The following is a 15,242-nucleotide window of genomic DNA, read 5'->3' on the forward strand; positions in this document are numbered from 1 at the left end:
TTTTCCAAAAAGCCTAAGGCAGTAATCTAACTAGTGAATGGCAAGTGCAGGAATATCTAATGCTAGTATAACAATCGCATTTTATTTTGTTATATTCAAAGTGAAATTTGTGTATTAAAATAATTGCGGCTATGCTGTAATTTATTAAAATTAATTTTGGAAATCACAAAAATAGTGTATGCAAATAGAAATCTTGTGGCTATCTTGACACTGAACACTTAAATGTCAGGGATTCAGGGTTGATTGCATGTATGTAAGTTTGCAGCCATGAATTTGAATAATTCTTAACTGTCTAACCTTGCTGAAAGCCTACCCACTCCTTCGGAGTTTTAATAGGATTAGAATATGTGGATTTATGTAAGATTTTTTAAAAATAATGTTTTTGACATATTGCTTTGTAATAAAACCATAAGATATAAATTACTAAGACTACATGTGTTTATAAAATATAGCAAACACATCAGAAAGTATAACATAAAATCATGTAACTTATTTCCTCAGTGAACTTTTATATATAATTTTATTAAGAATTTCGATTATGATAGTAAAGTCTAATAGAAACCATACTTAAAGAAAATAAAAATGAGTCAAAAAGTGCAAGAAAGAAAAAAATAAGAATATGATAAAGAAAACAGAAAATAAATACAAAAGAAGTTATTTCCAATCTTCATCACTATAAATAAATTTAGTCCCAATTTACCCCCTCTAAGGTTGCAAACATTTATCTCTTAAGCCCTTATCCTATCTGTTATGTATTAACAAATGATAAAACACCATCTTTTCAGTCTTATGTCAGCAGAATGCAGAAAGTATAGCCAGCAGTATAAATATATCTTGTTTTAACCTTGATTAAATAAACCAACCATATACCTGTTAATAGTCTGAATCTTCAACTCTTTCAAATATTGTTGTAGGCTTTGATTTCTCTCTATATATTTTTTTGTCCCATCACATGGAGTTTTTGTAAATCCAGTAAGGAAAAATTACCCAGGTCACTCTCTTGATTTTTCATTTGTATTTCCTCTTTAAATTTTAAAGCCTCAGCCAGTTTCTTTTGTAAACATCCTTTTCTAACTTATTTTGTTAGCTTGTCAGTTTTAAACCTACTTTTGATAGCATCTCTATTTTTTCAGGTAAAATTTGTTCTATAGCTGTCATTTCTTTGTGAAAGTCAAAACAGAATCTATTTCCCACGAAAACTATATTAATAACTAGTGCCAAAATTTTATTGTACAAGTTTCAGTATTCTAATTTTTTCTGGAAGTAGTTAACCAGCAATTTCTGAAAGAGATTAGAAAGTGAGATCTGCAAACATAGTGCCATTTAAAAATCTTCATTGCAGCTGCAAGCAAGATACTAATCCCGTCATCTCCGGGCACCCAACCACTGTTCTGCAGTCTCATTATGGGGATCAGCTGTCCAGAACACATGTAGGTGATCTTTGTCCTCTCTTTATCTGGAGAGGTTCCAAGGAAGCGATCTACTCACTGGTTTCTTGGTCCTTGTCATAGCTATTGGCTTTGCTTTCAAAGAACTCAGTTTGCTGTACCTCTTCCGGAGGGTCACTTCCTTAGTGAACTTTGGAAACTAAATGCTCCCAACTTGCATAGCAAGAAATTTTATAGATACAAAGTATATTGGTATAAATTGGGAAAGGCTAATGTTTGAAAGCTATTGAAGTTGTTTGTGTGTTTGATTAAATTGCATTCATGCAATAGTTTCACATAGCAGATTTAATTTACCTTATCTTATTCAGCCAATTATACCCATTTTCATTCTTGATATTTTTGGTATGGGACTTATGGACATACATAGTGTACGTACTCTAAAGTGTTTTAGCCAACAGGTCATACTGTATGCTCTATTTTAATAATGGTGGAAGGGGATATCTAGAACTTATAAAAATATAGAAAGTAAGGAAATTTGCCCAGTCTGCATGAAAGTATAATGGAAATTGGCTTCATTGTTTCACAGATCAAATTTACAATGTATTATATATAGCAAGTTCAGAACCTTGCTGCCTTTTGGATACCTAATTAGATAACTGTAATAGTCTAAATAGGGCTGCCACTGAAAAGGTCTACCTGTGATTCAAAAAGTAGCTGATTTTTACCTTTGAAACCCTGAAATGTCAGAGGCCACAATAACAAATACTCTGCTCCATTATGACCCTGCAAATTAGTTGGGGTGATTATTGAACGCCTCACATTCCACTGCTAGAAGTACAATGAATAGCTTCACACAAGACCATCTTTTCTCCATCCTCCTAATTGGTTTTAAGAGGTTCTGTTTTGGGATTTTATCTTTTTTTTCAGTTTCCATTTCCTTTTATTTTAATATGACCATCATATTTTGAGAAACACAGCTTAAAATGTTGAGATGATTTTATATCCATTTACATTATTAATTACTTTGGAAACACTAAATTTTAGAGCTGATTACTACATATTAAAATAAATGGTGTTTCTTCAAGAATACATTATTAAAGTTTTATCAATTTCATATGTAAATCAGTAATTCAGTGGTAGAACATATGTTTCTCATGCATTAATATCCAAATGTTAACCCTTTACATCTCCATTTTTTTAAAAAAAAATTAAATTCAGAGTTTACTATCCAGAAAGTAATGTAATGATACTTTAAGAATCTCACTGTAAAAAAAAACATTCAATAAAAGATATTATTTTCTTTATTTTATGGAATCCCATCCCCCAATTATTAGTTAATTTCAGTACTGCGTTTTCTTTTACTCTTTGAGTCAAGACATTAGCTTCTTTTTAGTTTTCTCTCTTGAAGACTTAAAAGAAAATGAGGGTTTATTTTAATTTTAAATTTTATTTTATAATATGTTTGATATAACAGAACTTTATATTATGCTGTATATTATTAAATGGACTTCAGATGAAATCATTCTATGTAAAGACATCATTATAAGGCTAGGATCCTCATGTCCTCTATGCTTGTAGCCAATATGCATATGTTTTGTTAACATGATGTATTTAAAAGCACAAGGTATGTTTTTTTTTCCAACTGAGCAGGGGTGATTGTTAATGGGAACTTTCGTAGCAAAATATTATAGGTTAAGATTTGAATTCATTATTTCTCCTGATGAACTCATTCATTCTAAGAAGGCCGGAATATTTCTTTCCTGCAATAGCTAATAATGTAATGTTAATTAAAACTCCTTGTTTACTATTTTTAAAAATAATCACATGGCAAGTGGTGCTTAGTGCATATTGTCTGTCCAACAAGTTGACTCATATAGCTTATTCTTGTGCATATTTAGTTAGCGTGAATCCTGCTGAAATCAAGAGTCTTTAGAGATCAATGTTTGTTAAGGTTGAAGTATTTCACATTCTCTCTGTATCTATTTCTAGGATATTTTATCTATTTATGTGGGTTGCATACTGTGCTCTCAATTCTTAGATGCTTGTATTGTGGATTAGTGAAAAATCATATCTTCATCTCTTTTCCCTGAATTGGAAGTTGGGGGTAGAGGGGTTCTTTTTTGAGACATAAAACTGGATACAAAATGTGCTAGTGTAAATATTTGGCATTATGCCCATGATCATTTAAAAATATCTGCTTTGAACTAAGGTTTCTTTTTGAACTGGGGCAATCTATCAACATTTCTATAGTTATCTTTTATTACTATCTTGTCTTGAGCCCTTTTTTTAATGACATCTATTATCAGATTGAAATGGCGATTGAGACACTGCAAAAGTCTGATGGTCTGTCCACTCACAGAAGCTCTCTTCTCAACAGCCATGTAAGTTGCCTCTTCTTCATGTAAGCTAATCCTTTACTTATTCTGCATGCTTTGCTTGTCTTCTAAATGCTTGTTTTGTTTTGTCACCCTCCCCCAGCTTCTGAATTTTCCTTTCCACTTTTGAACTCTCATAGCAGCTTTTTTTTTCATGCAAGATGTTAGTGCACCAAAATTGTTCGATTTTCCTGCTCTTAGAAGGCTGCTTTTAAGTTTCCTGAATCACTAAAAGCAATTCAGAAGTAACAGTCAGAACACACCTAGGTTAATACGGTCTTCATGTTATTGTCAAACGTGATGGGAATTGTACCGTCATTTGAGGAGCAAAATCTCATAACTCTGATGAAATGCAGTCTATAAGCATGTCATACATAAGCAAAACCAGTTAATGCTGGTAGGAGGCACACCACTTCTTGCGTGCTTTGCAATAGGCTAACTAGGTGATTAGCAGCAGGCATAGTAGCACCTCTAATCAGCTGAGTGGGACTTTTAACGCTATTTACAGGATTTTCTTCCACAGCCTCAGAGACTCCTCAATGCCACAGAGAATATTCCTTTCAGCCTTTTTTTTAAAAATAATAATAATAATAATAATAATAACCTGTAAACTGAGAGCTGTGAGAGATGCTCAAATGAAGCCCAGGTTTCTGTACTTTGGTATTAGGAATAAAAGGATGTCTTCCTTTGGAAGTCATCTTTTGGGATGAGTGCATCACTCAAAGCTTCACTGAAGCAAAGCATTCCTTTGAGGATTTGGCAACCTTGAGCAGACATGTCAAACACAAGGCCTGCGGGCCAAATCCGGCCCACCATGTGGTTGCGTCTGGCCCCTGGAGCTGCTCTGGAAACAGCGAAGGACTGGCCCGTGGCACCTTGGGCTGGCCCAGGCCGACTGGGCACTGATTACAACCTGGGGCCAGCCATCAAAGCCAGAACGTACTCAGCCTTAGACCCATGGGCAACCCTAGAACCAGCGACGGGCGCTTTTACCCCGCTCCCTGGGCGCGTGTTCAGGAGGCAGCGAGCAGGTGGAGTCCAGCTTCCCTGCTGGCTGCCTTGCCCCGGAGGCTGACTTCATCCAGGATTGCGGCACTCGCTGCCTCCTGTGTGCATACCCAGGGGGCGGGGCAGAGGCGGCGGGACGGCCCCTCGCTGGTTCCAGGGCTGCCCCGTGGATCTAAGGCTGAGTGCATTCTTGCTTTGATGGACGCAACCAGATTGTAGATCAGCCCCACCCACCCCTCCCACCAGCACCTCCATGGCCCGCTTGCTGACCTAGCCTCACAGCCACGAGGCATCCCTTTCACCGGGACTGCCCCCACTCGTCTGCGTGGGATAGCCCAGGCCAGCAGCAGCATGGCCACCGGCAGCGCTGGCAATCAATCCCCCTCCCATCATTCCTTCCTGAGCGCAGAAGAAGGAAAAAGATGGGAATGAGAAGCAGGGAAGAAAGGAGGGGAGGGTGGGAGGGAAAGGGGAACAAAGGAAGGAAATGGAAATGAGAAGCAGGGAAGGAAAGGAAGGAAGGAGATGGAAATGAGAAGGAGGGAGGCAGTGAAGTAGGGAGGGAGGAAAAGAGGAAGGAAGGAAGGAAGGAAGGAGAGCCAACTTGTTTGGAGATGCCCAGTTCACGCAGTTTTGCTTCAATCCTGGATCCATTGAAACTTGGCCTCAAAGGACAAAGCAATTTTGTGCTCTCTTTTGTCACAGACAGGACTTTGTTGGCAATCCAAGTTAACATTGGTATTCTTGAATTGTGAACTCTTAGGAAAGTATCCCCTCCTTGTGTGTTGCAAACAGCCATTTCCAGTGGGGAAAACAGGACAAAGCAGAGTGAGGAAAATATTTCTGTTTGCTATATTTTTAGTCTGAGTTAGACCATGTCAGGGTCCCTACAGGAGAGCCCTGTTAAGGATTATGTATTCATAGAAAAGCAACTAACTTACCTCTGTTCCTAAATGCTAAAGCTGTTGCACATAAAAACTCTGAACAACTATCACAGCCACCATTTTGACAGTTTTGCTTTACTGTTGTCTGTAGACGCTCCCACTAAATGCAAGCATGGGATAAACTGAGCCTGGTTTGTTCTCAGTCTTTTTAAGTGGCCACATACTACTAGCAAAAGAGGCATTTGATCACAAGGCAAGGGGGCATCGAGAAATGTTTCCCCTTTTGCATTTGAGCATCCAAGAAGGGACAGGAAAGAAGAAAGGGAAAGAGGAAAGACAAAAGAAGGAAAGAGGGGAAGAGAGCAAGGAAGGAAAAAGAAGGAAAGAGGAGAAGGAAGAAGAAGGAAAGGAGAATGAAGAGAAAAGAGAAAAGGAAAAAAGGAAGGAAGGAACGAAGGAAGGAAGGAGGGAGATTATAATGAGAAGGAGGGAGGGCCTGAGGGAAGTCCTGCCTTAGCACTTGGCCACAAGTAGCCGTGCTGCCCTTTCGCCATCCCCTTGTCCCCTCCTCTTGACCTCTCCTGGTGGTCTCCCATCCTATTGCTGAGGATGCATTGGGTTATAAAGCCAGGTCTCCTCATAGGGAAAGGGAGTGGGCCTCCCTCTGACCCACATGTTGCCTTCCTGCAAATACCATGATCAACTTGGCCAAGGAGAGCGAGCCAATCAGCAGCAGCCTTGAGGAGGAGGTAAGTGCAGCTGGGCGCCCCCTTGACTGGACTGGGTGCTTGTCCTCCACTGCCCAGGGCTCCAGGCAGCCTGCATTACTGGGGGTCCTCCGCATGGCCTGAGAGGGACAGCAAGGCTACTCTGGTGGACAAGGGTATGGTGCTTTCCTTGGTCTCTCCTTCCTCGGCTGGAGACAATGGATCCCCCCAGCCCCACCCAAGCCACCACAGGCATCCCCTGATACGAGTGACGTTGAGCTGGCCACGCCCACCCTGGCCATGCCCACCCCCACTATATCCATGAGGCCCCATGAGGTCAACCACAACTCTGAAGTGGCCCTCTATGAAATTGAGTTTAACACCCCTGCTATAGAGTATCAATTAAGGAGCACTATAGTCATCTCTTTTAACAGATAGACAGATAGTATATTTGACAAAATGACACCAAAAGCAATTTTGATTGAATCAAGATTGAGACAATTTTACCACAGGTCTAAATGTTAGGTTCCATCCACTGATTCTATTGGCCCTACTCTAATCTGGGCCAAATTTTAATTAATTAATTGTGTTAATATTTATTTAATATTAATATATTAAGCCAAAAATAACATAGCTTTACTTTAGCTTTCCTTCACAGAAAAATACCACAAGGGGTTTAGTTGGTGCCTTAGACCACTTGAATAATTTCAAATAGATGTTCTCAATTACTTTGTGGTATTTTAGGCACACTTATTGTTTGCATATTAAACATTATACTGGAAAGTCGGTTGCTTTATTTTCTAGCTATTGCAAATTAATGTTATAATTTATATCATTTAGATATGGATCTGTAATACTTTTCTACCTACCCCCCCCCCAAATTTATGCAATATTTATTTTATTTATATAATCAGATAATTTGTAATTTCTTCAACTTACGTTGAATATTAAAGTACAGGTAGTCCATGACTTATAACCGCAATTGACCCCAAAATTTCTGTTGCTAAGCAGGACAGTTGTTAAATGAATTTTGTCCATTAAATGGCTTTTAGATTTAAATTGAATTTTTGTACTCTGCTTTTCTGTTCTGTACTTTTTCTTGAGAATTAAGATGAAAAGCTAATATTCAGAACTGGTAGAAAGGGAAGTATCCTTATTGGATTATTATAAATGTTTCACTTAATTTCAGCCTTTGTATAAAATAGCAATTCGGATTTGTTTTGGAACAGAATTTCACAATAATGAATCATGCAATTAATTCACATTTTTGGACTGTGTGCCAATAGCAAAACATTACAAAGCCTTATTAAGACCATATTGGGTTTGTTTTTGTTTTTATTTAGTTCCTAAAATTATTATTAATAATTGCTCTTCTTTTTACTTTTTTATTGGTGTCCATTCCTTATTTGTGGCCCCTGAGTCAGAGCAGAATACATCTGAGCAAGGATGTACTGTATTCTGATTCTGATTAGCTACAATACTAATGGCAATCATAAACTCATTCTGTATCAACCTCTGCCAGTTATTTGTTTCTTCCTTGAGATTATTTGGATCCTATTCGCTCAGATCTAACTTACCAAAGTTATATCACATCAGTTTTCCACCCAGCATTTACTTTCGATGGCCTCCCAGGCAAGAGTAATTTTTAAACAGACTCCTTCCTACTAGATTGCAGTGCTCAAACTGACTTGAAGTTATTAGCCAAAAATAGATCTTTAAGTTGGTTATCTAAAAACAAATCTTCCAATTTGAAAAATACTTGTCAGTGAGTTTGACATAATCTTTAAGAAGGGCCTATTCTAGAGCAACATTTGAGTTGTTGGATTCCAGGGCCAAAGATGGGCACTTTCACCACTTGCTATATCATGAGAATACATACATATGTGGTACCCAAGCCATTGAAAATATTGGTTATGTTTTGTTTGACTGCCCCTCCCTTAGGCTTTGGTACTTATCATTCCCATTGAAAAGAACAGCCCACTGGGATTTGAATCATAGATTGCTTTATTTCCTCCTAGGCTCTTTTGTGTGTGTGTGTGTGTGTGTGTGTGTGTGTGTGTGTGTGATGGTCATAAGACTATAATCAGTTAATAAACTATTGCTATTACTATTTCCTCAGACCTATAGTGCACTGTATCCACTATAATTATGTGACAGAGCAGCTGTTTGTTAAATTCTTGATGTGTTATTTCAAATGTGGAATTACATTAATTACATTAATTGTTACTACCTTAAAAATACTGCACTGCTTGTTATAGACCTCGCTGTATAATCTGATACAGATGATCCTTTGTCAGTGAAATCTGTAAGCAACATTCTTAAGAAGATTCCTTGAATGGGCTGTTTCAGCCATAGCTATAGCAAGTGAATGGATTGAGAATTAATTAAAGATGGATCATCTATCAGAGACAGCAGCTGTCTAGGCCGGGAAGTTAAGCAGGGGTACCTCTAGTTAGTCTGTAAGTGTGAGACTACCAAGGAATACTAGGATTGTAGGCTTGATTGAGAAAAGTCAGAAAAGATCCTAGAAGAAGGCAATGGCCAACTTATTTCCATATCATAGCCAAAAAACCTATACAGACATGTTTGCCAGGAAGGTACCAGAAAGCAGGAGAAGACTTTATTTTTCATGATCCATCTAGGATGAAAAAAGTGACATACATAATTTGTCGTTTGTCAGTAATTATTAATCAGTATTTACCAGACAGACACACCCATCAAGCTATTGCATTTCAGCATAAGCAAGGTTATGCAAAACACAGAAAATAAGTAATTTCATTTTGGCGCAAATAGGAAGAGTGTGGATACTTCAATCCATTCTGGTTAATTTTAATGTATTATGTGCATTAAGCTACAATATTCTTGGTTTCTGACTTGAGATATTCTGTTCAATTCATTAGTGTATTTAATAAAAGACAATGGATTTGATTTCCCTTGCTCCATATGAGCATTCTGGTAGCAATTAGAGAACAGATTCTCTGATCAGCTATACAGGGAATGAAAATATGAAATGGTCAGTAACAGTGAATGTGAGAGACAAAAGAGACTGATGCTTAGTTGCAGAGGGAAAGAAATGGAAACGAACTTGCTGAATTGTGAGGCAGAGGTAAATAAATTTTCTTATCAACCGTAAGCTCAGTCAGTAATTGTAAACTTTTGGTAACAACTATCCTTCCAAAATTACAATAAAGGTTTAGTTGGTGTGCAATATTGTCAACATTTTAAGCTTGACGGTTTAGCATTGCTCATATTCATAAAACTGTTAGTATTTTGAAAGATACAAATGAGATTGTTTATAATAATTTTAGGTAACTAAACAAAACCACACGTTTGTATGTTTTAATACTATTGTCAATTACTGTAAAGCTAATGGAATGTATATTGGCACTTTCAGATTATTCACTATAAACTTCATTTTCACCTTTGAAAACTATTCCTGTTTTGTGTAGGAAACCCATACTGCTGGTTATTAGAGAGCAATTGGGAAACCTAGAGTTTGCGTATCCCTGCTAAAGGTGATCTGCAATAAGCAGGTTGACTATACAACAGCATATAGCACCCATTATTCTGTTCCACTGACTTGATTAAAGTGGTGCTTTTATAGCAGCATGGAGAAAAAGTGCACAGCATGCTAGGTCAAAAATGAAACTATTTTTCAATCCACCTTTCTAATTTTAACATGTGACTGTTTTTATTAGCTGTTTCCATCTACTTTATCTTTATTCACTGATTTCCACATAAAGTTTTTATTATAATTGCCAGGGATGCAGCAGGATTTTTACTAGGCCTGATGTACAGGTAGTCTTTGATTTATGACCACAACTGAAACGAAGATCTTGGTCATTGAGTGAAGTGGTCATTAAGCGAGATGTCACATGACTGCTTTGCTCAACAAACATAATCCTGGCACTCCTGACTGAGGTCATTAAGCAATCTTGCAGGGCATTAAATGGGCTAAATCCAAGGTAATGAGTGTAGGATGCCACATGAGAGGAGGCAGGGGAGACCACTGGAAATTCTCCCTGCCGAATCCATACAGGATTTGTCAGAATGGACACTGTCACACGGCAATCTGTATTCCTTTCCTTAGCATACTGCCTCTCTCCTCAGGAACTGGGAATCCTACCTGCTGAAATCCAATCCTCCCTCAGGATTGGAACTCAATTTCTGCACCCCACCAAAAGATTCAGCTCCCTTCTACGTGCATGATGTCACATGATGTCACCATGTGCATGACGATCACATGAACACAGGTTGCTTGGCAACCAGTCATAAATGTGAACAGATTGCCAAACGCCCAGATCACAATCATGTGACCACAGAAATTATGGCGCAACATTTTATAACAGCTGGAAGTGTTTATAGTCTGTTGTATGTCAAAGCTCATATGATGGGCTTTTCAAGGCCATTGTAATTCCTGACCATCATTAAACAAAGACTCACAATAGCTGGCTGAGGAATTCTGGGAGTTGAAGTCCACGTGTCATAAAAGGGCCAAGTATGAAGACCCCTGACTTAGACTTATATACCACTTCACAGTGCTTTACAGCCTTCTCTAAGCAGTTTACAGAGTGTAAGATAACTGTACTTAATGGCCTGGATCATTTCACTGCACGTATAATTCTACTGGCAAGTGGAACTTTTTAGAGTTTTCATTAATTTTTCTCCAGCAACGTAGGCATTAGTGACACTTTAACAAGTATCAAGATTGTTAGGGAGAGACCCCTTCATTTCTTTCGGGAGTTTTGACATTCAAAGTTGTCTGATGATTAGACTGAATTAACAGGTCTACTTCATCACTAAAGGCAATGCAAATTCCATTGCTTTATATACAGTAATTCACTTTTCCAAGAGACCTAGCACAGATGGGTGCTACTTATACATCAGATTGCTTGTTTCATAATAAATTCATGGCTATTTTCAGTTTCCCCAGCTTTAATGTACAATAAGTAGGAAATGTTTTTGAAGAATAAAAAAAATCTTCTATAGCACCATCATTATTAAAATCCAAGGTTAGATAGATATTGTTTTTCTCTGCTACTACAGAGAATAGAGAAATGAATGTATTATTCCATGATGATGCTGGCAAAGGAACTTTTAGAAATAACAACAACAACAATTAGTACTACCACTAAGCTTTCTATTGCACCTGTGCATGGTTTGCTCAGATGTCACCTTATTCTGGCTATGTTGCTACAAAATGTGTTATGTTTCCTTGTCTCTTTTGATAGTGTGATTAAATTATTCAGTCACACCCCAAACAGAGATGCATCAGAGCCACCTGTTGTCAGCTGAATCTTTATAGTAACTCTGCAGAGTGAAGTGGAAGAGGGGGTGCTCTTTGAAGACATGCCATTTTTACTTTCAAAGTATTGGGACATTTAGATTTTGGCTTAATTAAGGAATCCTAACCCGTTCTAAATGTTTCCATTTCAACAAAGCTATGGTGCAGCTGTGGTGCAGTTATTAAACAAGATATTTTGTGCTCTGTCATGATAAATGGCCTATTTTATATATTATGGAACTGACTTTTTGCTTTCTCCATTGATAAATAAACTCTGCTCCATGTATATCACAAGTATGTAAAATATACTGCTTAACAGGCAGTTATTAATATTAAATATAGGCCTGCCTTGTTTCACATGTGAAATAAATAAAATTGTCGAGAGAAATAGCTTACAGGGCCAGATGGAATTTTCAATGAAATTAAATACTTTATCACTTGTAAGGGCAGATTTTACCCTTTAACAAAGCAAAATATAGTTATTATTCAAGTAAAATTGTGCAATAACCTTAAACTTGCTAGTTCCATAATACACAGACTACATTCACTTCATAAATGTCATTTCATTTTTGCTTGTATAAACTACCTTCAGTATTGCTCAAAAGGCCAATACTTTTTCTCTAAGTATATATTATTTCACTTTAAATGAAATTGCAGTTATTTGTTGAAGTATTTAGTGTTGTCTGGGGTCATAAGTGGGTTCTGCTTTTTCCCCATTATCTGTAAAGTTATAATGAAGTAATACACTAAGCTTTATTGAATTATCCTGGAATTGGAAGAGGGGGCTAGTTCAGATAATAACTATTATTTAATCTCTAATGAAGCCTCTTAATTGTTCTTTGAACTTGTTTTATTTTTTTCCTTTGCCCCTAAATTGAAATAGCTTCAATGGCTTTTAGACAACTATGAAACAGCAGAAGGAGTGAGCCTTCCCAGAAGCACTCTCTACAACCATTACCTGAGACACTGTCAGGAGCATAAATTGGACCCTGTCAATGCTGCTTCTTTCGGAAAACTCATACGGTCAATTTTCATGGGCCTACGGACCAGAAGATTGGGAACCAGGTTGGTGTGAGAAAATCAAGGTTTGGGTATAAGTATTACTTCATCTAAGAGCAACTGTAATACATCAAGGCCAACATTAGCATGTAAAAAGAATCTCATTAGATCAAATCAAGTCTGATCAACAAGTTGTATAGCCTTGTTGTCATTGATAGTTGTATGCCACATTTATTTGTTTTTGGGCAGACTTTTAAAAAAAATTGGTGTAAAAAAAATATTGTGTAAAAATTATTTCTTTTTAATTGTCCTGAATGTTCTCGCATATTGTTTCAATGTGTAACTCAGACAAGTAATATGAGAAAAAGAGAAAAGTATTGTCCACATTTTCCGCTTAAGCATTCTTTTATTTCCCTTTTTTTGACCTTTCTAAGCTATAGCTACTATGGTCTTCCAGAGTGTAATACTTTAGACATCTAATTGTTTGGGGACTCTTTATGTACCTTTACCAGCTTTCCAACTACTTTATTTTAGAGACTTAGTGGCTCAAAATTTGCACAATATCTCCAAAGTATTTGGACTACACAATAGATTCATTTGTTGGAAATGTTATTTTCAGTTTCTTTTGTAGTGATTTGTGACTTAGAATTTATTGCTGCCTGGTGGAGTTTTTTAAAGGTTGACTTAACTGTTCCCCATAACTCAAAGGGGGGATAATTACTGCCAGTTCAGAGCACATTAGCATGTATTTGATATTTGGGTTTTATGCTCCAGTGTAGATCATGTTGCATTTAATTACATGATACTGCATCTACTATTTTGAGTTTATTCACCTACATCAGCCTTCATGAATAATTTGAGATAAACAAATTGTAACCTCATTACTTGCCCCTAATTCCAGTGATCCCAAACAGAAATCCTTGAAAGCCATTTCATACATGTCTTCCTTATAAAACTTGTCTGTTCACTCCTATTGATTGATTACTGTATCTGTTACTGGTCCATGACAAGACTTACCATTTACCTCATGACTGCTGGATTTGCCAAGGAGCTTGGTGGGCATCTGTCAAACCCTTTTAGAAAACCTAGGTGTACATTATTATGTCATTCCATCTCCATGTTTAATAAAGTCTGGAAGTTTAGTGAGAACATCTACATTTGTAGAAGCTGTATTGGCTCTTCTTTAGCAAGGCCTGTTTTGTTTCTATATCTGACTTTTCTTTTAATCATAATGTTCTACCAATACATATAGAATAATTGTCTAATTACAGGTAGTCCTCAACTTGCAACCACAACAGAGCCCAAAATTTCTGTTGCTAAGTGAAACATTTGTTAAGGGAGTTTTGCCCCATTTTACAACCTTTCTTGCCACAGTTGTTAAGTGAATCACTGCAGTTGTTACAGTAGTAACATGGTTGTTAAGTGAATCTGGCTTCCCCATGGACTTTGCTTATCAGAAGCTCACAAAAGGCAATCACATAACTCCGGAATACTGCAGTTGTCGTAAGTACATGCCAGTTATCAGGTCCACGGGGATGCTGCAATAGTCATAAGTATGAATAATGGTTTTGAGTCACGTTTTTCAGTGCTGTTGTAACTTTGGTCCCTAAATAAATGGTTATAAATTGAGGACTCCCTGTAATACACATATTTTATGTTGACCCTCCTAGGCTGTTCAATTTCATGTAGCCACAGAAATAAGTTTTTGATGGCAATTCTATATAACAAATAAAAGGTCTTAAAGTTTGTAAAGTGGCATACAACCTTTGCCTCCCTCCAAACATTTCTGCACTTGTTATTTTTATTTTTTATTTTAATTCCATTTATATCCCGCCCTTCTCCGAAGACTCAGGGCGGCATACAAGCTTAGCAGTAGCCTTCATTCTATGTATATGCCTGCTTATTAGGGCTTTCACACACACCCCAAGCGGCATTATTACAAAGTCAGCTTATTGCCCCCAACAATCTGGGTCCTCATTTTACCTACCTTGGAAGGATGGAAGCTGAGTCAACCTTGAGCCTGGTGGGATGTGAACCTGCACTAATTGCAGGCAGCTGGTGTTACTTAAGGAGGCATTAGCCCACTGCTCCACCAAGGCTCTATTTGTTAGGGTTGGGCGCTGCTTTAACATGATGATTCTAGTTGCTACAGAACTCCAGGCCTGGTTTTAAGCCAAGACAGGAATCACACCTTAATACACTGCTTACCATTATTTAATTTTCTACTTTTGGAGGCTGAGTGCTAATTTTAAGGAGTCATTGCTTTTTGTTACATACTGCTTAGGTGTCTTTCACTGTATACTATCCAGATTTAGGGATTAGTTTATTTTTCATTTGTCATTCAGAAGGTCAATTCAGATGCAACTAGAACGGCGAATGTAAAGAGTTCATTTACAACCCAATTCAATCTCCTTCAACAGTTTTTTTTTTAAAAAATGTTTGTCTTATAGTTCTTTTCCATATACTTTATAAGGTATTTTTTTCACTTCTTTGGAGTCCTTTTTATTTTTATTTGGGCAAAATCCATGTTTAAAAGAATTAATTTCTCTAAGAAGTTCTCTGGCTATGCTACAAATTGGTGTCATAGTAATATCTTG

At 37.2% G+C, this 15,242-nt stretch overlaps 1 protein-coding gene across 1 annotated transcript in view; it reads left to right on the forward strand.

The window, feature by feature from the left end:
- Positions 1–15,242, forward strand: part of RFX3 (regulatory factor X3) — a 172,440-nt gene that overhangs the window by 110,785 nt on the left and 46,413 nt on the right. Inside the window, exons 5-6 of the mRNA XM_083352548.1 lie at positions 3,695–3,769; positions 12,530–12,711. Coding sequence (XP_083208674.1) covers positions 3,695–3,769; positions 12,530–12,711 — 257 coding nt within the window. The remainder of the gene's footprint in view (positions 1–3,694; positions 3,770–12,529; positions 12,712–15,242) is intronic.

This window comes from Vipera ursinii (assembly GCF_947247035.1).
Source record: "Vipera ursinii genome assembly, chromosome: 2".
Taxonomy (NCBI): domain Eukaryota; kingdom Metazoa; phylum Chordata; class Lepidosauria; order Squamata; family Viperidae; genus Vipera; species Vipera ursinii.